Source organism: Onthophagus taurus, chromosome 6 (genome assembly GCF_036711975.1).
Source record: "Onthophagus taurus isolate NC chromosome 6, IU_Otau_3.0, whole genome shotgun sequence".
Taxonomy (NCBI): Eukaryota; Metazoa; Arthropoda; class Insecta; order Coleoptera; family Scarabaeidae; genus Onthophagus; species Onthophagus taurus.
This window is the reverse complement of record NC_091971.1, coordinates 29,723,957-29,749,076: the sequence shown is the minus strand read 5'-3', so window position 1 is coordinate 29,749,076 and position 25,120 is coordinate 29,723,957. Positions and strand designations below refer to the sequence as shown.

General features: G+C 34.5%; 1 protein-coding gene across 1 annotated transcript; it reads right to left on the bottom strand.

Moving 5' to 3' along the window:
• Positions 1–117: 117 nt before the first annotated feature.
• Positions 118–21,419, bottom strand: LOC111420658 (cytochrome P450 4c3-like). Its single transcript, XM_071196559.1, has 5 exons — positions 21,210–21,419; positions 8,547–9,316; positions 8,420–8,488; positions 609–780; positions 118–530 (listed from the first exon to the last, which is right to left on the bottom strand). The coding sequence occupies exons 1-5, from the start codon at positions 21,376–21,378 to the stop codon at positions 199–201; spliced, it is 1,512 nt and encodes a 503-aa protein (XP_071052660.1). The 5' UTR covers positions 21,379–21,419; the 3' UTR covers positions 118–198.
• Positions 21,420–25,120: the final 3,701 nt, after the last annotated feature.

Sequence of the window (25,120 nt, the reverse complement as noted above, 5' to 3'; positions counted from 1 at the left end):
AAAAATAGTTGCACTCTAACCCTAGATAGATAATGAAGCGTAGATCTTTGCGTGGTCTCTGATTTGTGAGTTTGTTTAAAATGTTATGATAAAGTTTCATGTAAAAGACATAAGAGATAAATGATAAAAACTTTATTATTCTATTCATCTTCCATTGCTACATTTTCTTAAAATACTATAAATACTATATTTTATTAGTTACCATATCCTCTTTCTTATTTGCACTTTAACACCATTTTTTGAAGTGAGAACGGTTTCAGATGATATTTCCATTTCGTGATCGACGGGAAATAAATCATAATTTTTTAAAATTTTCGATATCGTTGATTTCATCGAGAGCATAGCAAATTTTTGACCAATACAATTTCTAGGTCCCGCGCTAAATGGAACATACGAGAATGTATTTATTTCTGTATTGTTTACAAAACGTTCCGGATTAAATTGTTTCGGATTCGGAAAATACTCTGGATCCAATTGCATAATGTAAGCCAAAAGTAACATTGTGGTTCCTTTCGGTATTATTAATTCACCTTTAATAAAAACAAGAAAAATTTTTAATAAAAGTCAAAAACAAATTAAAAAAAGAAGTAAAGTAATTTTGTTAATACCGTATTTTAAATCTTCTGTAAGCTCGCGAGCGTAAAATGGTACGGAAGGAAATAATCGTAAGGATTCTTTTAGAACTAGCTCCAAGTATTTCATATCCTGAAGATCCTTTTGGGTAGGTTTCCTATTTTTATCATCACCGAAAATTTCTTTAATCTCTGCGAAAGCTTTTTCCTATGTAAAAGAAAACGAAATTAATTCAGCATTCCACAGGCTATTTTAGATGGCGAAACTATTTTAATATTGAAGTTATTCCATTTCGCAGTTGTTGATAAAGAACGAGAGATATATAATAGGTAGATTAATAACACTGGACAACAAATTTTGGTTTATTTGCTGTATCGTCTTTGAAAAGTACGTTTTTTAGGTATTTTTGGGGTGCTGAATACAAATATGTCAATGAAATTTAAAACTTAGTTGCAGTTTTTAAGAACACATTTTTATTTTATTTTTAACAAACTAAAAAAAGAAATAGGTATTTTTACACTATTTTTGCACTTTTAGACTTTAGTTATAGCGCTGTCTTTTTGCTACTCTTTTGTAGATAGTTTCTGGAGCATCTCTAACAAGAGTCCAGCAGTAGTCTGCAAGCATGGAAGGATTCCACTTTCCCTGGTACCTTTTTTCCATATATGATATATCCTGATGAAAACGTTCGCCGTGTTCATCACTTACAGCTCCGCAGTTTTCAGGAAAAAAGTCCAAGTGTGAATGTAGGAAGTGTATCTTTAGAGACATATTACAACCCATTTTTTGATACGATAACAGCATATTTTTAACAAGAGTAACGTAATTGTCAGCTTTTTGGTTTCCCAAGAAATTGGTGACCACCAAGCGAAAGTCATTCCAAGCATTTTTTTCAATATCTGTTAGGGTGTTGTCAAATTGTTCGTCCTTCAAAATGTTTCGAATCTGTGGCCCAACAAAAATACCTTCTTTCACTTTTGATTCACTTAGCCTTGGGAATTTCTGACGCAGGTATTGAAAAGCTGGCCCATCTCTATTTAGTGCCTTGACAAAATTTTTCATTAGGCCCAATTTAATATGCAGTGGTGGCAACAAAATCTTTTTAAAGTCTACCAATGGCACATACTGTACATGCTTTTGGCCTGGCTCTAGTGATTGTCAAACGGGCCAGTCTTGTCTCTTGTAATGTAGTGCCTTTGCCCGACTGTCCCATTCACACAAAAAGCAGCAAAACTTGGTGTAGCCTAGTTGCAAACCGAGTAAAAGTGCAACAACCTTTAAGTCGCCACAGATTTGCCATTGGTGCTCATCGTATTTTATGTATGTCAGTAAGTATTTCATGTTGTCGTATGACTCTTTCATGTCTATAAACAATCTCCATTCCTTTGGCTTGTGGTTTATATTTAAAGCCGCTAGTAAGCCGTTTATGTCATTGCAGAAAACCAAGTTACTCTCCATGTCAAAAAATGGTGCTAGGTTTTTATGGCGTTTGCGAAAAACACATACAGAGACATCGTCTTCTAATAGGTTCCACTGCTGCAATCTTGATCCTAGCAACTCTGCTTTAGTTTTTGGAAGTTCTAGATCCCTCACAAGATCATTTAATTCAGACTGAGTAATTTTATGCGGTTGACGGTGTGATGTGCTCTATGTAAAATCAGGGTCTTTTGATGTTGTAGGCATATCTTCTTGACTAATCTCTGTATCGCTGTTATCTGATTCGTAACCGTATCTTTCTGGGGGTTCTGGAATAGGAAGTTCGTCACCATGGGGTACAGGTCTTATGGCAGATGGTATATTTGGATAGTTAATAACCGACTTTTTTTCTTGGATATACCTGTGCCTTGCCCAACATGGTGTCATGCAAAAATAGCAATCGTTAACATGATTTGTAGGCTCTCTCCAGACCATTGGGACAGCAAAGCGCATAGAACGTTTTTTACGCTTTAACCAGTTTCTCAGACTTGAAGCACATGAATTACAGCAGATATGGGGAGAGCCCACTGTTTGTCTTGATCCCCTATTTTGCAACCGAAGTAAAGGTGATTTGCAGTTTTTATCAATGGAGTAATAGACCGCTTCTGAGACACAAAAGTCACTTCACCACAAACGTAACAGAAGTAATCCGGACTGTTTACACACTTTCGAGACATCTTACGTGAATGCTGGCTGGCAACTGAGAAAGTATAGCTGAAACAACATAATTTATACCTGACGTAACACTATCATGTGTTCTCGCGGAATCTACGACTATACCAAGTGCATTTTTTCCTGTTACAGTATTATTATATTTTATTATGTAGGGTCATGTAGCATCACGTATCTCTAAAACGTGAACTAATATTGCAAAAATAAAATTATTTTCGGAATCAGCACACCAAAAATAGTAAAGTTTTGTTGATTTTATTTTAGATACTTTTTGGCTGTTGTCCAGTGTAATGGAATAAGTGTGTATCCTGAAGGATATCGGGAACGATATTGATAGATGATGGGAAAGATAGGGATATCGGAGTTTATATAGAGTTAAAGTAGGAATGATTTTAAGAGAAATATCAAAGATTATTATGAGAGATGTCATGATGGATGATAATTAGAAATATTAAGAACGAAATTGATAAGATAGAAAATACGTGGAGAAGGTTGGGACAGCAATAAAAGATGTCAGGGATTATCTTGAGAGATATCTACTGGTTATTTTATTATCGTTTTTAAAAATAAGAGTGAAGATTTTAAAAAGTTCAAGAAATGTTGTGGGAGGACATTGTTGTATGCGTGAGAGGTAGCAGATTTGATAAAATTGTATAATCGAGAAGTCAACTTTCCTCAATGATGTTTACTACTAAGAACTTTTGTTAGAACTTGAAGAAACAAAATCCTAACAAAATAATGAATGCGCTCCGGTGACGGAACAGTTGCAACATTACCTAGACACAATATTAAAATGAGAATACTCTGAAGACACCCTATAGAACAACACCAAAACTTGGATAGAAAAGGACAACTGCACATTCAGAACACCAAAAGTAATAAGAATCACTGGATATCTACGACACACTGAACACATTAGAACTAAAACGAGAAATTATTATTTCTTTTTTTTATTTTATTTTATACTAGTGGACACAAAACGGAACAAACCCAGAAGATTGTCACTACATTAACATATAAATTATTAACACATTGTGCGGTTAATTACGCATAAATTAACTAACAAAAACAATAATTATTCTATAAAACAACAAACATAATAACACGGCAAAATGAGAAAAAAAAAGGAAAATACACATAAATAAATAAAATGTGAAATCAGTCTGTTCTGTACCACAGCGGCAGTTATCAAGCGCTTGAATGTCCCATACGAATTACAAAAAACATCTACACCGTTGCCAGTTTTATGGAAGTGATCGCAAGCAATCGCCATCCGAATCATAGGTGAATTTTGAAATAAATTTGTCCTCGGAATAGGAGTATAAAAAATAGTTTCATGTCTTAAAGATCGAGGTGGTATACGTATATTTACACAACCCAACAAGACCGAGGAGGTACATCTATTATTGACAATCTTGTAAAATGTCAGAGCATCGTTACATAAGCGGCGCTGGTGGAGTGGAAGAAGTTGGAAAGAGCTGCACGCAGAATCGTAATCATTATAGTTTAAATTAAATTTATAGGATAAGTGCTTTAGAAATTTCTTCTGAATTCTTTCGATTCTGTTTATATAAGTGTGATACTGCGGGTTCCAAATGGTAATGCAAAAGTTAAGTATACTAAATACGTAAGCAAAATATAAAACTTTCACCGCTTTAACGCTTTTGAAAGATTCTGTGGACCTTATGACAAAGCCCAACATTCGCAGCGCCCTTCCAACTACTCCATCAACATGACCACTAAATGTTAGTTTATTGTCAAAAGTGACCCCAAGGTCTTTAATTTGAGGTACTCTGGGTAAAACATAGTCACCCAAGCTGTAACCATATCTGATGACATTCGAACTTCTTGAAAAAGAAATAACGTTACATTTGATAGGATTAAGTGACATAAAATTTTCATAGCAATAGAGTTGTAGTGCATTAATGTCACGCTGCATTCTCGAGCAGTCGAGTGGCGACGAAATTTGTGCAAACAATTTCATATCATCTGCATACATTAAGCACTGGGAGTGTTTTATTACTGTGAAAATGTCATTGATGTAAATATTAAAAAGAAGGGGGCCAAGATCAGAATAATATCTATTAATAGATACCACCTGAGTTCTACCACGCATATAAGAAGCAATCAATAGCAACAAATAGTTATCAATTTCCATTATTTGAAGCTTTGACAACAAGAGATTGTGATCTACGCGATCGAAAGCCTTACTGAAGTCAGTGTATATGGCATCCACTTGAATTGCTTGATCAAGAGAAGAAAAAATATAATCACTGTACTCGAGCAAGTTACTCTCGACTGAGCGACCCGCAAAAAAGCCGTGTTGTCTAGTATCAATTTTATTTTTAGTAAGAAAAAATAGCCGTTTATAAATTAGTTTTTCAAAAATTTTACTCAAAACTGATAATAAAGATATTGGCCTGTAGTTGGATACATCACTTTTGTTTCCAGATTTAAAGATAGGAACTATATGTGCCTGCTTCCAAAGACATGGAAAGACTCCAGATGGAATCGATTTGTTCAGAATAATGGTTACAGGAAGTGACAATGATGCGTAACATTCTTTAATTATAATGGCAGGTATACCATCAGGACCCTGACCTTTTGAAGCATCAATTCCTCCCAGTGCCTCCTCAACCTCCATCTGATCAAAGCAAATGGTATCTGCACTATTGAAGCCGGTCGTGACACCAGATACCACACCAGCCCGGGGGACTGAGTACACAGAGTGAAAAAAGACAGCAAACAATGAACAGATAAATCGAGGATCGAAAGCGGTGCTGTTGTCCAAATAAACCACAGACGGTATATTATTATTGCCCTTTCTTCGTTTTATAAATGACCAAAAATGCTTGGGATTATGCGTTATATTTGTTTCTGCGCACCTAATATAATTTTTATAATCACGGTTAATAAGGAATTTTGTTCGTCCTCTCAACAGAGAAAAGGTAAGATAATAAACATGATTTCCATAGCGCTTCCATTTCCTGTGCGCCTTCCTCTTTTCATTAATCACCATTAATCACCCGCACAGCACTGAACGTAAATCACACAGGGAAACCACTCACTCGCTTTTGCATTTTTGGAACATGGTTGTCAATGCCGTGACGCAAGTGAGCGTAAAATGTTTCTACAGAACTATCAACATCATCACCCTCCAACTCTCTTTCCCAGTTAATCCCGTTAAAATGTGAATTGAGTACGTCAAATTTTGCTTTTTTGTAGTTATAACAAGCGGGTAAGTTATCTTTAAGATTTGGAGGTGCGATTACTGTGCAGGAAAACTCTAAAGTAGTGTGAGATATGTCCTCACGAATTAAAGGTGTATCGCTCAGTGCTATGTCAGATATTGAATAAAAATTAGTAATAACGAGATCCAAAGTATGGTTGAAGGCATTAAGGTGGTGATTAAATTGATTCAGGCCGCAGATAGAGTATCGAGAAAATCACTAGATCGGGCACTACTGCAAGGCGACGGTACACAATGACGAGAGCAGAGATCAATCTCCCATTTAATTTCTGGCAAGTTAAAATCGCCACATATAAGAAATTCGTCGCCAGAATACCGGCGTGTGAGTGCAGTAAGCTGATCCATGAATGAATATAATGCTAAATTATCATTTGGACGAATATAAACACAACAAACATGTAACGAAGAACCCCTGGCTCTAAGCGTTACACTCACTACCTCCAGATTCACAAACCAGTCAGAACGGGCTACCGCTGATATAGCAGTAGACACACCAGTAGGCTACAATAAAAGTATCCAATTGGAAAGATCGTGCTATTACTCGACGTACCAAGGTGTTGTTTGCTAAGTAATCAATTTTGTCAATCGCCACATAGCAATAGGAAACGTGGACATTAAAGAAAAAAAAAAGCCTGATGAAGATGAAGACCGAAGCTTTTTATGTGGGTCGGTTTAGACAGGCGGTTACTCAGAGTGTCATAGATGGAACAAAGAACAAACGATTCGAGACAGATTGATCAAGGTGTTTAATAGATCATACCTTAGCTGCTTTAGACACCTAGCAACGCAAACCAGACTGCTGAAAAACTTCGTTGGTGGAACTGACGAGTCACTCGAACAGTAGATATTGAGAAATGTAAGGTATGCCATTAAGAGAAAGCGGGATCAAGGACTCTGCTGTAAATGACAGAGATAGAAGATGTTAAGAAAGGCCAGGAGAATGTTAAGAGAAACTACATTGAGATATTCAGAAAGATAATGATAGAAAGGTTTGCTGGGTATTGGAAAATAATAGGTATGATTAGAAAAAAAAACCAAAGTTATAAATTTCAGGGTCCATACTGCGTACCTGTTAAAACACTGTTTTGACGCAGTTACAGAACATCAGCATTCGAAACTCCATCATAAAATAGATTAAAATTTACTTATAAAAGAAGACTTATAAAAGTTTATTATGTTATGTATACATGCATAAACATCATAACTACATAAATTAAACACTAACAACACAACTAAAGTAAGAGTCAGAGAAGAACTTACCGAAGACATCACCATACCAGGCTCCAAAAGGTAAATCGAGAAAGTGACAACTTTAAACCAAGGATATAAAATCAGCCAAAACATAATCTGCACAACATTCTGCGTTGATGACGCGACGTTGCAATAATCGTCAACTCACAGGATAATTGTCTCTACTTCGAGAATTAAGCACATGGTGGTAGCAGGGCAGCTAACAAGATCCACCCGCATCGAATAAGTCATGGAATTTTCCTACTTGAGTGTGCATATCACCAGATCCCGCAAAGCACCTGAGAAGTCATATCGACAAAGCGTGCAATTACAAGTTGATTTTAAGATACTGTTTGGTCGAACAAATTCATGCTTATTGATAGTAAAGTGCGGATATACAAGATTTGCATCCGCCCAACAATGACTTACGGCATTGAATACGCGAGGACAAAGAGTAACAGAATTGGTCAAAATAAAAAACACCAACATCAGAAATCAATGCGGGGTTCAGAACAGTATGAGATGGGAAGACAAAACAAAGGGATTTTAGCACAATTACGTTCGTAAAATGCTAGATAACAGACTACGAAAATTGTGCTTACAAATAACCTAGAGTACCCGGCAAACTACCAAAGAGATGAAGAGACAGTTGGCAGTCAACTTTTCAGGAGATGTCTCAGAGGCAGAACTTATTAAGTAGAACAAACCCAACTAAAGAGAGAGAAACAATAAGAAGAAGAGGTTTATAAATTCCAGTTTATCTGATTTTCCTTACTGTTTGGCTTTGATGATGCCATAGGACCTATAACAGTATAAATATTATATAGGGTAGACCAGGTTTTGTTTGATCCAGATTCGTCTGATGAAATTGGTAAGCAATTGTTATGTAGTTGTTGCACAACCTATGAAAGAACTAGAATGTGATGTTGGAGGCAAACACTTTTCAACTTTCAAAATGTTTCAAAATTCATTTAAAACATTATTATCTAATTATTTTGATGGATTGTTTTGTATTATCGTTTGCTTGATGGACGCTAGTGGTAAGTTTCTGGTTGATCTGGAATGTATGACAATCATGGTGCAAGTCACCTAAATAATTACACTTAATTTCAGTAGATTTGGCATCTATAGATGGCATAAACTTCTTTAAACTGTTCATATCTACAGGTTTGCTGATATTGGTTATTTGAATAACATATTAACGGAATAAGTACCTACCTGACAATCTCGATTTTTTGATAATAAATATACGCAGAATGAAATTGCAGCTGCAGTTGTATCATGACCCTTAAAATATTAAAAAATATATATTCAATCTTAAACATAAAAAGTAAAAAATAATAACCTCAAACATAAACGTATCAACTTCTTCTCTAATATTTTCATCGGATAATCTATTTTGTTCGTCTTTCGAATATTCCAAAAGTAAATCCAGAAAAGCTCTTCTGCGTTTCATTCCGATTTCATCCACGTCATAATTTTCTGTGTCCCCGTTTAATTCACTCAATTCTTCTTTTTTGCTCTTTATAACTGAATACGTATAATTATGTAAAACAGTTACAGCTTCGCGTTCGAGTTTGTAATTTTTCGTAAATTGGTAAGTCGAATTAAATTGTCCCATCGGACTAAGAGTTCTCTCAACGATTATTCTGCACATCTGTTTTACTGAACGAACGTAAAGCGAATCTGCATCTTTTTGAGCATTTACTGTTGTACCCATCGCCGATTCACAAATCGAATCCAACATACACAAAGTGATGTAAGGAAAAATATTGGTGGATGGTTTACCGATTTCTTTCTTTAAAACGTCTACTAAAACATCACTGGCAGTGTCAAAAGACGGTATAAAATCTTCTAAGATTTTAAAATGAAACGCGGGCGTTATAATTTTCCTATGTTTCTTCCATTTATTGCCAGTACTCGTTAATAAACCAGTTCCGAGCCAATTGTGTAAATAAGTATAACTATGGGATTTATTTAATATTTTTGAACTCGTTAGAATCACTTCAATCAATTTTGCATCCATTACTAATAAAAATCCTTCAAAACCAAACATTGTCCACTGCAACTTGCTATTATTCTTGTATCGATACTCCAAAAATTTTCTGTACATATCTGCAAGAAAATTAAGATTACAATTAAGTTAAGATTACGTTTAAGTTTACAGAGTAATTTGCTACAAATGCCACACTATAAACATCAGCGGCAGCAAATTAAATATAAAACCATGGTTCACACCAGAGATTTGTAAAGTATGACTATGTAGGTATAAATGTTATTAATACCAAGAAGGTTAATTAATAAGGTTGTTATGAAACATAAGAAGGTTTGTTCTTGTGACGTTAGCATTAAGTACACTCTACTTATACTAAAGTAGAGTGTAAATGAATGTAATAAAAGTAGACGATACGAGACTGTGAATACGTCATTCCAAATAGGAAATACAAACGTTAATTATCCAAGGAAATCTTCACTACATAATCTCAATTAAAACCCAAGAATAACATAAGTTATTACAGATTAAAGAATTAGCAAATAAAAAATGACAAACACATCTACAATACAGATCTCAGTCGATAACATTCAATGAATATAAATATTGCAATATTAAGACAAATCCATATTATTACTTATTTTTTACTAAAAATGGGGGTTCCTATTTAAAAATGTTAACTTAGGCATGGTAACTCAATTCTGGGACACCTGTACGTTTCAATTTTATCTCAAAAAATGCGCGTTAAAAAATATAACATAGATGTGTAAGCCTTTTTTTTCCGGAAGAATATCCCCCGATTTTTTATCGAATCGATTCCATACTTTATGTACACAGTGTATAGAAAACAAACTACAATCCTAACTATGATTACTTATGACTGCACACCCATATTCCCAAAAGATAGCAAGTTTTCGCTACTTGATCAATAGAGCTTTAGATTATCCACTCTCAAATGAAAAACGCCTTAGGGCCGGTTTATAGTAATCATCGGTAATCTTATTGATAAATATGACATTTGGATACCCACCAGATTGAAGTACTTAAGTGTACTTAAGGGTTAAGGGTTCACCTATTAGATATTGTCAAAAACATGTGAGCATAAGTTTGGTTGCTTGGTAAAAGGAAATGACAATGAAATTAAAATATAACGTCAAAAATAAATATAATTGTGTTGATGGATAAGCAAGAAAAAGAAAAGATCATCAAATTTTAGTACAGCAGAAAAGAACTTGCTGATGGATTTGGCAAACGAATATAAAAATGTTATAGAAAATAAATAATAATCTAGTAATTAAAAAAAAAAATAATATAATCTATAAACTAATATAGTATAATCTCGTCTTAATTTTAACCAAGATTGACAAAACTGTGTCCTTTTTAACCGAAATCTAACAAAAAAACGTGTTCGTCCAACTCCTGAAAGTGGTTTTGACTTTTGTCTTTCTTTTATAATATATGGTCGTCGTTTATAATTTAAGAGTTGGACAATATCCTCATCTTTATCGCTGTCTAATAAATATTCATGTAGGAATTCCATTATAAAAGAGGTTTTCGAAAACAAAGCACAATACCGAAAGCACACGGGAATGATAACCTCCAAAACACGATCAGGTGTTTTGCTGTTTATATCAACTTCACAAATTAAAGACAATTATTCAAATTTCACCAATTACGTTTCATTTCCGTTTCTAATGTTAACACTCAGGGGTACCATCTATGTTCTATCTTGTAGGTTTGCTGCCTGTCGGGTAGAAAGTTGCTGGATAAACGGTTCACTGAGGTTATCTGTTAGGCAAGTTTATCCATGAGTTGCGTATCTAACAGATTTAACTTGACATTGATAAACCGGCCCTTAATGAACTTAATTATATCTTTTGGTTAGGATAATAAAATAAATATACAAACAAGATAATTAACAATTTTAAATAGAATTACAATGACAAAGGATCCTTTGTATACAAAACCCTTAAAAAAATTCTCCAAGATTGTGGAGTATATAATGTTAACTGCACAGAGTGCAACAGTACATGTATGTATAGGGCAAACAGGACGTAGATTGGACTTAAGATTACAAGAACACAAAACAAAACCAAATTCTAATATTTATAAACACAGCATTGATACTGGACATTTAATAGATTTCGACAACACCAAACTATTACATAAATGCGAAAAAATATTTAAAATTGGATTTGTTTGAAGCTTTTGAAATTGACAAACATAAGAGAAACAAAAATGTAAACCTTCTCAACGACCAAATTGATATACAGGTGTTTCATGAAGTTCTCCCGGTACTAATGGAGCATGTTGTTTAGATGATTTGTAATAAAAAAGTTCATATGAACATATACCCGATTCACTTCATTTATTGAGTTATATGAATTTGAAAATAATATTTAAAAATTATGGCGTTACGGCCCAGCGCTTGGCTCAAAGGGTAAGTGTGCTATGACTGCATTAGTAAAATAAAGTACTTATTGAGGTTACCGTCATGTTTGACCAAAAAAAAAAAAGCATTGAGCAAGACAATTCACTTTATTTATTGAGCTACATTTATGCATTTAAAAATAAAGTAATTGCGATAATGTTACTTTTTATTATAATTTGAAAAAATAATTTATTAATTTTAAACATTTTCGAAAATTCCACCTCCTACTTCAATACACTTATCTGCACGCCTGTGAACGGCTCGCGTTGCATTTTTTATCTTTGCACGGTGCTCCTTTATTTGCGTTGCAGCGTCAAAAATTCTTTGGATTAAAGCCTCACGTGTGTCTACTTTTTCTTGATATACTAAATCTTTCATCCAACCCCACATGTTATAATCCAGAGGATTGAGATCTGGAGATCTGGCTGGCCAAACGTGCGGTCCACCTCGACCGATCCAGCGGTTAGGATAACGTTCATTTAGATGATCGGTGACTCTAGGGTAAAAATGAGAAGGAGCTCCGTCGTGTTGCAAATACATTCTTAATCGTCTTTCCAGAGGTACATCCCACAGTAAACGCGGAAGTTTTTCTTCCAAAAATTGCAAGTACCTTTGTCCGGTAAGACGATCTTCAAAAATAAACGGTCCTATAAGTTGATCGTACAACATTCCCCACCACAGATTAATGCTAAATCTGCTTTGAAAATTACTTTCTATGGTAGCATGAGGGTTAATGTCCGACCATTTATGCAAATTATGGATGTTATTTATGCCATCTCGAGAAAATTGTGACTCATCCGTAAATAAAATGTAGCGGTATAAGTTCCGATTATTATTTAACCACGATGTAGATGATACGGATGCAGCAGATTACTTTTTAATGTTCTCTATACCCTGGTATTGGGAATCCCTAAACGTATGGATATCCATCGCGTACTAATGCAGGAATTGCGATCGACAATGTCAAGGATGTTCTCTTCCTCTGCAACATTCTGTTGTGTTGCTCGTTCATACTGCATATGAACGCTCGGAAATAAACCAGTTTCTCGGAGAACTTGGAAGGTACTACTAAAAGTCTTCGGCGATTTGGAAAACATTGTCGATATTCAATTGAAGCTGCAGTAGCGCTTCCATCACAATTTCCCAGTACAAAAACCATATCAGCATACTCAACAGTCGTAAACTTGAACGGCATTGTACTCAAATAAAACTCAAATAATTTTAGTTTAAACGGCAAGTTTGTCAAATTTGACAGTAAGGTAAGTAAGTACTTTATTTTACTATTGCAGTCATAGCACACTTACCCTTTGAGCCCCGCGCTGGGCCGTAACGCCATAATTTTTAAATATTATTTTCAAATTCATATAACTCAATAAGTGAAGTGAATCGGACATATGCCCCTGAGCTAGAAATCATGAAACACCCTGTATATACATATTTATGTATGTAGTTTTGCAAAGTAATTCTTTTTATTATCTGTAACCGGTTTACTCTGTCGTTGTATTTTCATTGAAATTTTCAATTATTGAGTGATATGATATCTCACTCGTTCGTATACTTTTAATTCGTTTATGACTGTGCTTGTTTTAAATTGTTCTTAGTGATTCATATGTATATTTTTACATTAACTCTTTTATCTTTTACATACATTTGACGTAAGTTATTTATTTATAACGGTAAATATTTTATTTAGATAATTATATTTCCACTTAAATAGATTTTGGCTGATGATGAATTAATTTTCGAAACCGTTATCAATAAATATTTAATAAGCAAGTAAGAAGTTTTTTAAATTATATTTTTTATATATTTTTATATCGTAAATTTGCGATATGAATCATGATTTGCAACACAAATGTCCAAGCTACACAGCATACAAAAACGACACCTCTTGACGCTTCAGAAGTGTAGCCATAGCAATCGAAAACGACATCTCATATCAAAATTTCCAAACCTAACATGAGTTACCTCGATATCATTACCGTGAAACCTCACAACAGTCTCCATATTTCCAGACTCTATAGCAGCCCTAAAACCTTCCTAACTGATAACAACTTAAATAGCATGTTAACTCCCAATAACAAAATCCGCATCCTCGGAAACCTTAATGCACGTCACCCCCACTCTGGAGACGTAACATGTCCAACACAAAATCTTCCAACCACCCTCCACTTCTCAACAAGGTGAAAAGAAGCAAGTGCCAAAATCGTCAATTATCTACCTCGCCACCCTAGACGAACTCTTATCTGACCATCATCCCATCCCATGAAACTTGGCTTCCTGTCCCACAGCAAAACACAACCTTTCGAACTTGTTTATGAAAAAGGTTGCAACATAGCATTCCAAACATGAAACACTTTTGACGGCTTAACCCGATAGTTTTTAGATCTAGGTTTAGTGTTAGTTTAGTGATAGAACTGGTCTTAGTTTTAATTGTAGTTCAATTAACACCGGCCGTAAAAGCCTTCGTTCTTAAAAACACAACCCGTCCCCAATTATCGATCAGCAAACTGGCCGTTTTTCCGTCAATCCTTTATCAACTCCATCGATATCACTCCCGTCATCGAGTCCATCCCTCAATTCAAACGAAAAGTCGTTAAAGAGGTGGGGGTCTGTGGGGGAGACCTCTACCTAATCATACCAGCCTCCATCAAAACGATCTTTCTTCAAAAGACGACATGTCCTCAAACTCCAGCACTTCTCTACTTCCTGGAAAACCACTATAATATGTATACCACTTCGTTGCACTACTCCCTTCCATCTACAAAGTCGTCAACTCACTAGAACTTTCTAGACAAAAACATCGTCCCCAAATTCCCACTTCAGCTTCCAAAACATGCATTCGACCACACACCAAATTTCCCGGATTAGTAACGACACTATCGAACAACTCAAAACCCGAACCCATGCCGCACTCGACAATCCCACTCAAAACAGAAATCAAGTATCTAGGAGTCCTTTGGTCACCCTAGACCAAAGATTAACCTTCTCCTCCCACATTCAAAAATCCATATCCAAGACATCCTTCATCATAAAAATCATCTATCACCTATTTACACAAAATAACGACTAAACCTTATAAACAAAAAACTCTTTTACTTTACTTGATCATTCTCTCATCACTAACCTACACCGCATCAATATAATCCGCAGTCACTACAAGAAGCTTCAAACCACCCAAAATAAAACCCTTAGAATTATTTCCAATTCCAATAGATACGTGAATATCCAATATTTTCACAACACAAGCAAACCCGCCAAATCTAACAGATTCTCACCTACAAATTTTACCAAAACACGATATTAATATGTATCGTATTAATCCAAAACATAACCAAAAACACAACACCAAGTACTAATTCCCTCAAAAACGAACACATGCCCAATTAACATTAGAACCTCTGATAGAATTCACGCTTAGATCAAACCCTTGCTCTTGCTCTTATTACAAATACAAAACCACTAGCTTGATTGACAACCCTATTCGAGAAAACTATTGTTACACGGCTCTGTTTTCTCCCCTTTTAAGTACATATAGTTATTGTCCCCCGTAATTGTATGCCCCTGTACGTACCCGCTAGAGTAAGAATTACAATATACTTACAATATATTATGTATATAAGCGTATATCGTTATGTTAAGTATTGCATATTGTGTATTAGTAATTTAAATCGTGTTATAACAAATAAAGTAATTTTACATTCTTAAGTGTTTGGTGCAAATGGCCATAAGTGTCTGAATCAACAAGGAGTAACGAATATTATTATTATTTACCATTTATTGCCACAGACAAAAATACAAAATTACATAAGATACACTTCACTTAAACAGTATCAGCAAATGGATCATTTTATCGCACAAGCGATCTCTGCCAAATGACCCAACAGAACAAACGAAAATAAAAATAATATTTACTGAATATGGCAAGTAGTGATAATTAGATATTATTAACATCACCAAATAAGATTAAGCAAGAAAAGAAAAACAAAGAGAAAAATAAAGAAAAGACACGAAAAGAGAGATAGAGAGCGGCTAAAAGAAACTAAAAGAATCTGCCGGATATCAGTTGCCAACAAGTGAGAGCAGTTGAAGAGAGGAAAAAAGAGAAAGACAAAGAACAAAGAATCAGGAAACAGCCAGTTGAAGGACAAGCAAGTGGCTCTTTAAAACATGTCTAAAATTAGTAACTCTAGAAATATTACGAATTTCAAAAGGCAGTCCATTCCACAGCGCAATCGACTGTACTGTAAATGATCTATGATAAATTTCAGTGCTATGAACGGGAAATGTAAGAATAGTATCAGAACGTGAACGAGTAGCAAGCTCATGAGTTGATAATTGCTGGAACCTATCTGATAAGTACTTTGGGGTGCAGTTATGAAGGATTTTAAATAAAATGGTTAATAAACGAAAGGATCTACGTCTCTCACAGGTTAACATCTGATTGTAATTGCGATACGGCGTTACATGCTCAAATCTATTTAGGTCAAATATGAACCGGATACAATTATTTTGTAGCCGCTGCAATTTACTCAGAAGAGTCACCGAGAGATCGGGATAAATCGCGTCCGCATAGTCGAAGTGAGGAAATATAAGAGAGTAACAAAGATTACGACGCACCACAGGAGGAAGAGAGCAGCGAAGTCATTTTAAAGAGTGGAAGCAAGCATAGACTTTTCTGCAAACATGTTGAATTTGCGGTTTCCAAGACAGTGCAGAATCCATAAGGACTCTAAGATTTTTAACTGTGTTAGAAAACCGTATGACATTACCATCCAGCATCAGATCACTGCAGGCAGATGGATTAATCTTACCAAATAATTGACGAGTTCCAAACACCATAGCTTGCGTTTTAACTGAGTTCAACTTAAGTCCGTATCTCCGAGACCAGTTCAAGACGTTAGATAGATCGTTATTAAGTCGATCAATAGCTGCCGAAAATTCAGCAACAATATTACATAAAATATATATTATGAAATATTATTTATTAATATACATATACATTATATATATACAGGGTGGTCCATTTAACGTGAGACAAGCGATTACCTCGAAAACGGTTCATTTTACATAAAAATGAAAGTTGTTCTGTGCGAAGGAGGAAACCATACCACGATAACATTTTTTGATCTTGACCTTATTTTCAAGGTTATATGAAGGTCATGACCAATTTTTTAAATGGCACCCTATGTTTTTGATTGCCAAATCTGAATCTGTGAATAAAAGTAAAGTAATTAAAAAAAAAAATTACTGTGTGGTTTTGCCAGTACGACGGCGAATCATCTTTTGCAGACAAAATCTAAATAATTTTTTTATTCAAATACTTTTAAATATTGTTTATTTATAAAGAAATGATTAAACTATACTATTAATCAACAAGTATAAAATTTATAACAAATGTTCAAATATTTCCCCACCCACTTCAATACATTTATTAACCCTTCTACTAACATTTTCTTTACATCTTAAAAGGTTTTCTTGGTGATCTGGAAGGCCAGGAAATTGGATCTCCCCTTCCAATAGATCGCCTAGCATAATCCCGAACTAAAGCTTCACGTGCAATATGTGAAAAATGTACTGGACACCCATCATTTTGCAGCCACATATTTTGTCTTTCTTCCCTGCTCAAATCTACAAGTAATGTTGGTAAGACGTCATCTAAAAAATGTCGGTACTTCTCCCCATTCAGCATACCATCAATAATGTATGGACCGATCAATTTATCACCAATTATGCCACACCAAACATTAACCGACCAAGGTTGTTGATGTTCTACTTCAGGCAACCACCTCGGATTTTCAACGCTCCAATAGTGCATATTATGTCTATTGACTTGTCCTTTGTTTGTAAAAGTAGACTCATCCGAGAATAGCACATTACCAAAGAAATTGACGTCCAACCGCATTCGTTCTTGTGCCCATTGACAAAATATTAATCGATTTTCAAAATCACCTCCATAAAGCTGTTGATGCAATGAAATGTGGTATGGGTGATACTTGTTGCGCTTTAATATTCTTAAAATGCTGGTCTTCGATATTCCGGCGTCACTTGCAAGTCGTCGAGTGCTAACTTGAGGATTTACCTCAACGTTAGCTAATACCGCAATTCGCTTTTCTTCCGTAGTTACAGTTGCTCGCCGAGTTCTTTTTCTTGATTCTACATTTCCAGTGATAGTGAAATCATTCACAACTCTTTAAAAGGTACTTCCGAAGGCGTATTTCGATCAGGAAAACGTTCTCGATACAAAGCTATACTATCAGCAACTTTTCTGCCACTTTCTCCATAAATAAAAATCATTTCGACTTTTTCTGCCACACTTAGAGTAACCATGATTTAATGACTTACTTTAAACACTTTGCTTTAATGTAAAAGGATGGAATGAATTCAGAATTTGTTGCCAAGCAGTTTTTATGCAAATTTAGTTTTACCTGTTACATTTTAAAACAATTCAACCAATTAAGTCTCTGAAAGCGATATTCTGAAAATGCCGACATAAGCAATTTCTCGAACTCTTGTTTTTTATACGTTATTCTATTATCAAATTGAAAAAGGCGGAGAAATGTCGGAACCTTTTAGACCTCTTTTCAAAGGTATTTCCGACTAGCCAGGTCACCCGATGTACCTCTTCTAGATTTTTTTTGTTGATCATTCTTAAATAGTATTCTAAGAATTAAGAACTAAAGACAATGTAATAATATGAAAAAACCAATTATTGGTGGAAACGATGAAATATTTATTAAAAGTTCGGTGCTACAACAATGGATATAAGCTCTTCGAACTGCAACAGATTTTCAATAGAATTCATAATAACAACATCAATAGTCTTATATCCCTAGACATAATGATAGATTCAAATATATCTCACTTCCTTTCCATACAAACCTGCAATCACAATTAAAAGATAATATCAAAAAATACAAAATCATACCTGCCTTCTCATCCAACAATAAAATAAGTCAGATTTTAATAAACAATAGACATAGATTTAAACAAGAGGAAAAAAGTGGTATATACAAAATCACCTGTAATGACTGTAACATGTTTTATATAGGACAAACAGGAAGGAATCTGAAAGTTAGATACAAGGAACATGTCACAGAAAGGAATTCAGCATTTTTTAAACATTTAGAAGATGAAAATCACACCTCGACCATCGATAACGTCAAACTTCTAAAGCCACTTGGTAAATCAAAAGAACTGGATTTGTTTGAAGAGTTGTACATTAGAACCAGTGACCAGCAACTGCAGATCAATGAATTTATAAATATTCCCGCTCGTTCAATGACCTTGAGTCAACACAAGATAGAAAGAGAATCATAACCTCTATTTTGTTACATTTCGCGCTACCTTGCAATTTTGGGTTTTAATTATGTGTAACGTCTCGTATAAACGCTGTGTAATGTTTTTATTTTCTGGTTATTGTGTGTAATTCTGACGGTGAGATTTTGTTTAATCCTTTTATACCGCTTATAACACTTAATTTTTCAGTCGTGATTGAAGACGATAGTTAATATCGAAACAAATTTGTAGCACCGAATTTTTAATAAATATTTCATCATTTCCACCAATAATTTGGTTTTTTCATATTATTATATTATCAACGATGAACTTGGAGATAACCCTAGCTAAATTAAAGACAATGTATCGAAGCGGGTAGGAAAATGTTTAAAAATTCATAAATCTTATTTGTTCTTGCTAGATTATAAACGTTAGTTAATTGCTTCTGAAGAAGTTTCAATTTTTTTCAAAAGATGTTTTGCCGTTGTACTGGCAAAACCACACAGTAAAATATTTTAATTTTTTTTTTAATTACTTTACTTTTATCTACAGATTATTCAGGTTTTACAATTAAATATATAGGGTGCCATTTAAAAAATTGGTCGTGACCTTCATATAACCTTGAAAATGAGGTCAAGGTCAAAAAATGTTATCGTAATATGGTTCGCACAGAACAACTTTCATTTGGTTCATTTTTATGTAAAATGAACCGTTTTCGAGATAAGCGCTTGTCTCACATTAAATGGACCAGCCTGTATATATATAATGTATATGTATACACTACATTCACAGTTTTCCTTCTACTTCAAAAATCAAGTCTTCAAATTTTGTTTTCCACACTATACTGCTTCGAAATTCAACTAATTCCATTTCTAAATTATCTAAGTATCGATAATTTAGAAAATAAATTCATAAATTCGGTTAACTCCATTATTTCAAATTCTGTTTTGAATGGATATCAAATAAAGCGAAATGTATTTTCCAGACTTTCAAATTTATTGAATCTCTCCTTAAAAAGCTTGTTTTATTTCCTGCATAATCATTAAATATTTTTTAATTGCATTTTCTTGAATGTCAACCGAGTTATCAAAAATTATTGTGTTTTGAATATGTATTTGTATTTGAGGAAAATATTTCATGGTTTTCATTTCCAAATCTTTAGTAAAGATATCAAGTTTCGTTATAAATATTTTAATATTTTCAAACATCGTTAAAACAATTAGTCCATGCCCTTGAAGTTAAAATGTTGAGTGATGTCGCATAAAAACATTAAATCATTTAACCAATGTATGTATATTGGATAATTCATTGAAACTATTGTCTTTTTCAATTAAAAATAGCTTAATTTCTTCTAATAACTTAAGGACTTGTTCGAAGCTAAGCCATCGCACGTTGTTGTACGTCAAAATCCCTGAACATTGGCATTCAATTTCCTCTAAAAATTGTGAAAACTGCCTCACAAGGTGAAACAGAGAGGTGAAAATACAAGTGTTATGGAAGTCTCTTTCTACAAACATAACCTTACAAAAGTACATTTTATCTGAAGAAAGTGCTTTAAATATGGTTATTTTTTGCTTTGGTTTGTCGATTTTTTCAAATTGCTTTTGTGTCAATGTAATACTTGAACAAAATACAAATAGAATATAAATTATCCACACCATTTACAAAATCTAAATAAACGCGTGTAAACAAACAAGTGGTTGTCTAGGTAGGTCAGTTAAAGACCTTGCGTGGGTCAGATACTGACCCACGGGTCATAGGTTCGCCATCACTGAGCTATAACATGTAGTTCCAAAACCACATTTTACGATTTATAGTTTAATGATTTATGAATAAAATTTGTAATAAAACAACTAATTATAATTGTTGTACTACCAGTGGGTTATAGACTCAAATGTGACGAAAGTAATGAATTCGAGATCACGGAGTATTTATAATTAAAGCGGAAAAGAGATTAACCAGTTATTTGTAGAAATTCCTAAATGATTAAAAAAAATTTAAAAATGTTTTTAACACCTTCTATCATGTAGATACATCTATTTCATAATTTTCTAATATGTATGCACTATTGAATCATTATTCAACACTCATCGTATTACGAAATACATGTTCATTAAATTGACCTTGATACAGACATAAACGTTTTATATCAATGATTTTAATGAGCCGATAGAAATAAATACTGATTACCTACGCATGGAGTTTGTTTTTAAAATTATTTCCGATTTCATAATTCACTGATAAAACATATCAACAAAATTTAACAGCTTATGGCAAAAAAGCAATTCTCTTTAAAACAAATTTACCTTGTGGTGTTTTAATTATATGTCCACTGCCCATAATGGGCACCATAGGCAATGATGGTATTTTTCCATTAAATTTGCTTCGATACTTAAAATAAATAAGTAACCAATACACAAATACTGTTGTTAAAATGCAAACTACAAACACAGTGCATGTATTAAGATTAATCATGTTCACGCGAAGGACTACCGAGAACGAATGCACATCAACACGCATTGATTTGCGGTTAAAAAGTTTTGCCTCAATTATTACTGGAAAAAATAAAATTATCTAACAAAATTTCAAGTAGTGGAGATAAGAAATGTTTTTCATTTTTTGTTGTAAAGAAATCTATTTATAATTTGTTTAACATATATACAAGGTGGCTCAAATTTTAAATATAGGGTCGCAATCAAAGTTGAGCCAAAAATTTACATTTTTTTTATTTCGCTTGTAAGTAAACCGTAGAATTTGAAATTTTGTACGTATTTACTACTGGTTAAGACCATATTTTCAAGCATACCTTGAGCTTCCCTCACGCCCTCTAAGGGGATGAAATTCACAAACCCCTTTGATTTTTTTTATAAAAACTTTCTAGCACAATGGAATACTAACATACCAAAATATGAGTTTTAAAGCTCATTCTTTAATGGTACTTTTTTGTCTGTTCAGTTCTTTCCTTGAAGTTAATAGCTTTCGCGTGTAATAGAAAAAAAGTATTTGCAGTTGGCGAATGTTGTACAATACATTATGCAAGTCAAGTACATTATGCAATTATTAAGCAAGTCAATAAACTTAAAAAATACACGAGTAGGCATACTTGTGCGAGGAGTGCGATATTCCCCATTCAACAAATAAATGGTTTTTGTTATTTTCATATAAGCATTTAGAAGTAAGTTAAACTTGGAATCGTAATGTAGCCGCCGTTAAATAAAGGAAATAAAAGAAATAAGTTATTTCAAATAAATTACATTCCAAACCCGTAAAAAAAATAGAGACAAGGAAAATTAGCGATATACATTACATGGCAGGGTCGCCAGTCCAATTATAGATTGACATTAGAAAAAAGAAACATATAAAAGTGTAGTGTAAAATGAAAAAAAAATAGAAAAAAGAATTAATTATCAACATACATACATATAATGGGGTACAATCAGTCAAAAAAGAGAAGGAAGTCATTATAACTCAAGCCGGTAACATCAGAGGTTGTTATCGACTACAATCCTTGGGACATCATTCAGAATGTGAGAAATAGGAGTTTTTCTTGTGGGATTGCTGCTCATCATCATAATTGGTCGTTTTGTGTGGATAAAATGCAACAAGAGGAGGGAGAAGATGAAGATTCAAAGAGAGATCATCAGAAGCCAGGAAATAGTAGAACTCAACGTTTGTAGGGATTAAGAATTTGGGTGCCGAGTGGTCTTTGTAACGGTCAATAAACTATTGTTTATTATTTTATGGACATTTTAAAAGATATTAACAATTTATTAGATGAAGATAAGGCATTTAAAGTTAGTAGAATTAAAGATAATCAAGATAAGCGTAATGACATTGAGTTGAAAAATCGTCGAAATAGTCAAGTAGCTGGTTTTAGTTCAAGGTTAGATAATTTAAAATGTTTAGCTATAAGGAATGTTCAAAAGATAGACTTTCTGAAATTAAGGATTATAATAAAACGATAGAATTATTACTTGAGAAAATTACAAAAATTCTTAACGATTTAGTTAAAAAATATTAAAACCAAGATGGGAGAATCATTTTATTTAAAAACTGCTGGTAGTACGTAAGAATATTAGATGTAATAGGAAGGTGTAATGGAAGGAAACCTCAAATTAACGTTGAAAAAAGAAAATAATAATATTCGCGATACCTAGTTATCATTTTCAGATAAAACCGGCTGGTGTCGTACTTACCGAGTCATCCTTCTGTTTGCGTGGTTTGGTGGCTCATCGGATATCTCCCATCGTATAGCCGTTCTTCTGTAGCACATCTTCTAAGAATCTTTCTTCTTTTCTTCGGTTGTCTTTATCGCATATCCTCTCTGCTCGCTGGAATAAGGTTTCAATCACGGACCTCTTCTGTTGTGGGTGGTAGTGGGATGAAGCCTGCAGGTACCTATCCGTATGCGTCTTCTTTCGATATACTCCCAGTTCCATGCCCCCATCTGTCTTCCTAGTGACTAACACATCCAGGAATGGCAACTATTTTGCAGTTTCCGTTTCCATGGTAAATTTTATCATGGGGTGCTATGAATTGAGGTGGTCTAGAAATTTCTAGAGTTGCTCTTTTCCATGTTGCCAGATCACGAAAGTGTCATCGACGTAACGGAGCCATAGCTTCGGTTTCCAAGCACTCTTCTTTAACGCTTCCTCTTCAAACATCTCCATGTAAAAATTGGCTATCACCGAGACAGAGGTGATCCCATGGCTGCCCCTTCGCATTGCTCTTAGAATTCCCCCTTCCAGCTAAAGTATGTCGACGATAGGCAGTACTCTACTACTCCTGGGACATACTTGGGCAAAGCCTCCAGATGAGTTTCTGGCGAAGACCATCCACGGTATCTTTGACTGGTACTCTGGTGAATAGAGATTCCACTTACCAGCATATCCTAAGGGTCTAGCTTCATACTCCTAATTGATTTTACAAAATGTGTGGAGTCTCTGACATATGACTCTGTTCTACCTGTAAAAGGAGACAGAATCTTGGAAAGGTGTTTTGCTAGCTGATAGGTGGGAGAATTTGTGGCACTGACTATAGGGCGTAGTGGACGTCTGGTTTATGGATTTTAGGTAATCCATATATCCTTGGTGGTACTGGAGCCTGTACGAATAAACATTTCTGTTGATCTGCTGGGATTTCTGTGGATTTTACCAGTTCTTTCATTTTCCTTGCCATCTTCTCGGTTGGGTCCTTTTTTATTTTCTTATAGGTGGCTGGGTCCAAAAGGCTCTTGATCTTGACGTCGTATTCTTTTCTGTCCATAACCACGGTCGCATTCCCCTTGTCCGCTGGTAGGATGATAATGTCTGGATTTTCCCTTATCATTCGTAGTGCTCTTCTTTCGTTCATTGTTAAGTTTGATTTTGGTGGCCTTGCTGTTTTAAGCACTCTCGCTGTCTTGACGAATTTCTTCTGCTTTCACTGCAGGTATTCTGCAAATAGCCGCTTCCACTTCACATATAATTTCTTCTTTGGGAACTCTCTTTGGAGCGACTGCGTAATTTAAGCCTTTGGCGAGTACTTTAGTTTCCTCCTCTGTTAATGGTACGCTTGATCGGTTGATAGCGACTGTTTCAATTGGCAAATTGTTGTTTTTCCTCTTGTGGGTGCGGCGGTCCTGCGATTCGAATTTCTTAATCTGCTTATCCCGACATCTTTGGAATTCACGTTCAGCCTTCTCCATGGTTATCCTGTCTACTTTGTCCCAGTCTTCTCTTGCCATCGAATTGGAAAGTGAGAGGTGGAATCGTAGTAACTCCTCACTTATTCTCTGCAGATCTTTAAAGGTTTTGTGAATTCTTTCTCGTATCAGCGCCTGTTCTGTCTTGATCAAGAAGAATGATATCGTGGTACGATACGGTACGGTCAGCAAAATGCAAAACGCTCTACCGATAGCCAAAGTACGAAGCCTTCTCCACCCGGATTTGACAAAAACAACTTATTTGACAATTAGACACTAATTAGTTATATAATTTTAGCCGAATTCGTCACATCGAACTTGTTTCTGAAGAAGGTTGGAACATGGCATCCGAAACGTAAAACATTTTTTCAAAAGACGTACGGCTTAACCCGAAAGTCTCTAGGTCTAGTGTTAGTTCTAGTTTTAGTTTAAATAAATGGTTTTTGATTTTATATAAGCATTTAGAAGTAAGTTAAACTTGGAATGTTTATTCCCTTTGGAAATAGGCAGACGTTTCGCCAAGATCTCACCTGG

Coding starts and splice junctions, on each gene's coding strand:
- LOC111420658 (XM_071196559.1), bottom strand. CDS start 21,378: ATGATTAATCTTAATACATGCACTGTGTTTGTAGTTTGCATTTTAACA. Junction 8,489..8,546: donor TTGATACGTTTATGTTTGAG/GTTATTATTTTT, acceptor TAATATTTTAAG/GGTCATGATACAACTGCAGC. Junction 531..608: donor TACAGAAGATTTAAAATACG/GTATTAACAAAA, acceptor TTTTTATTAAAG/GTGAATTAATAATACCGAAA.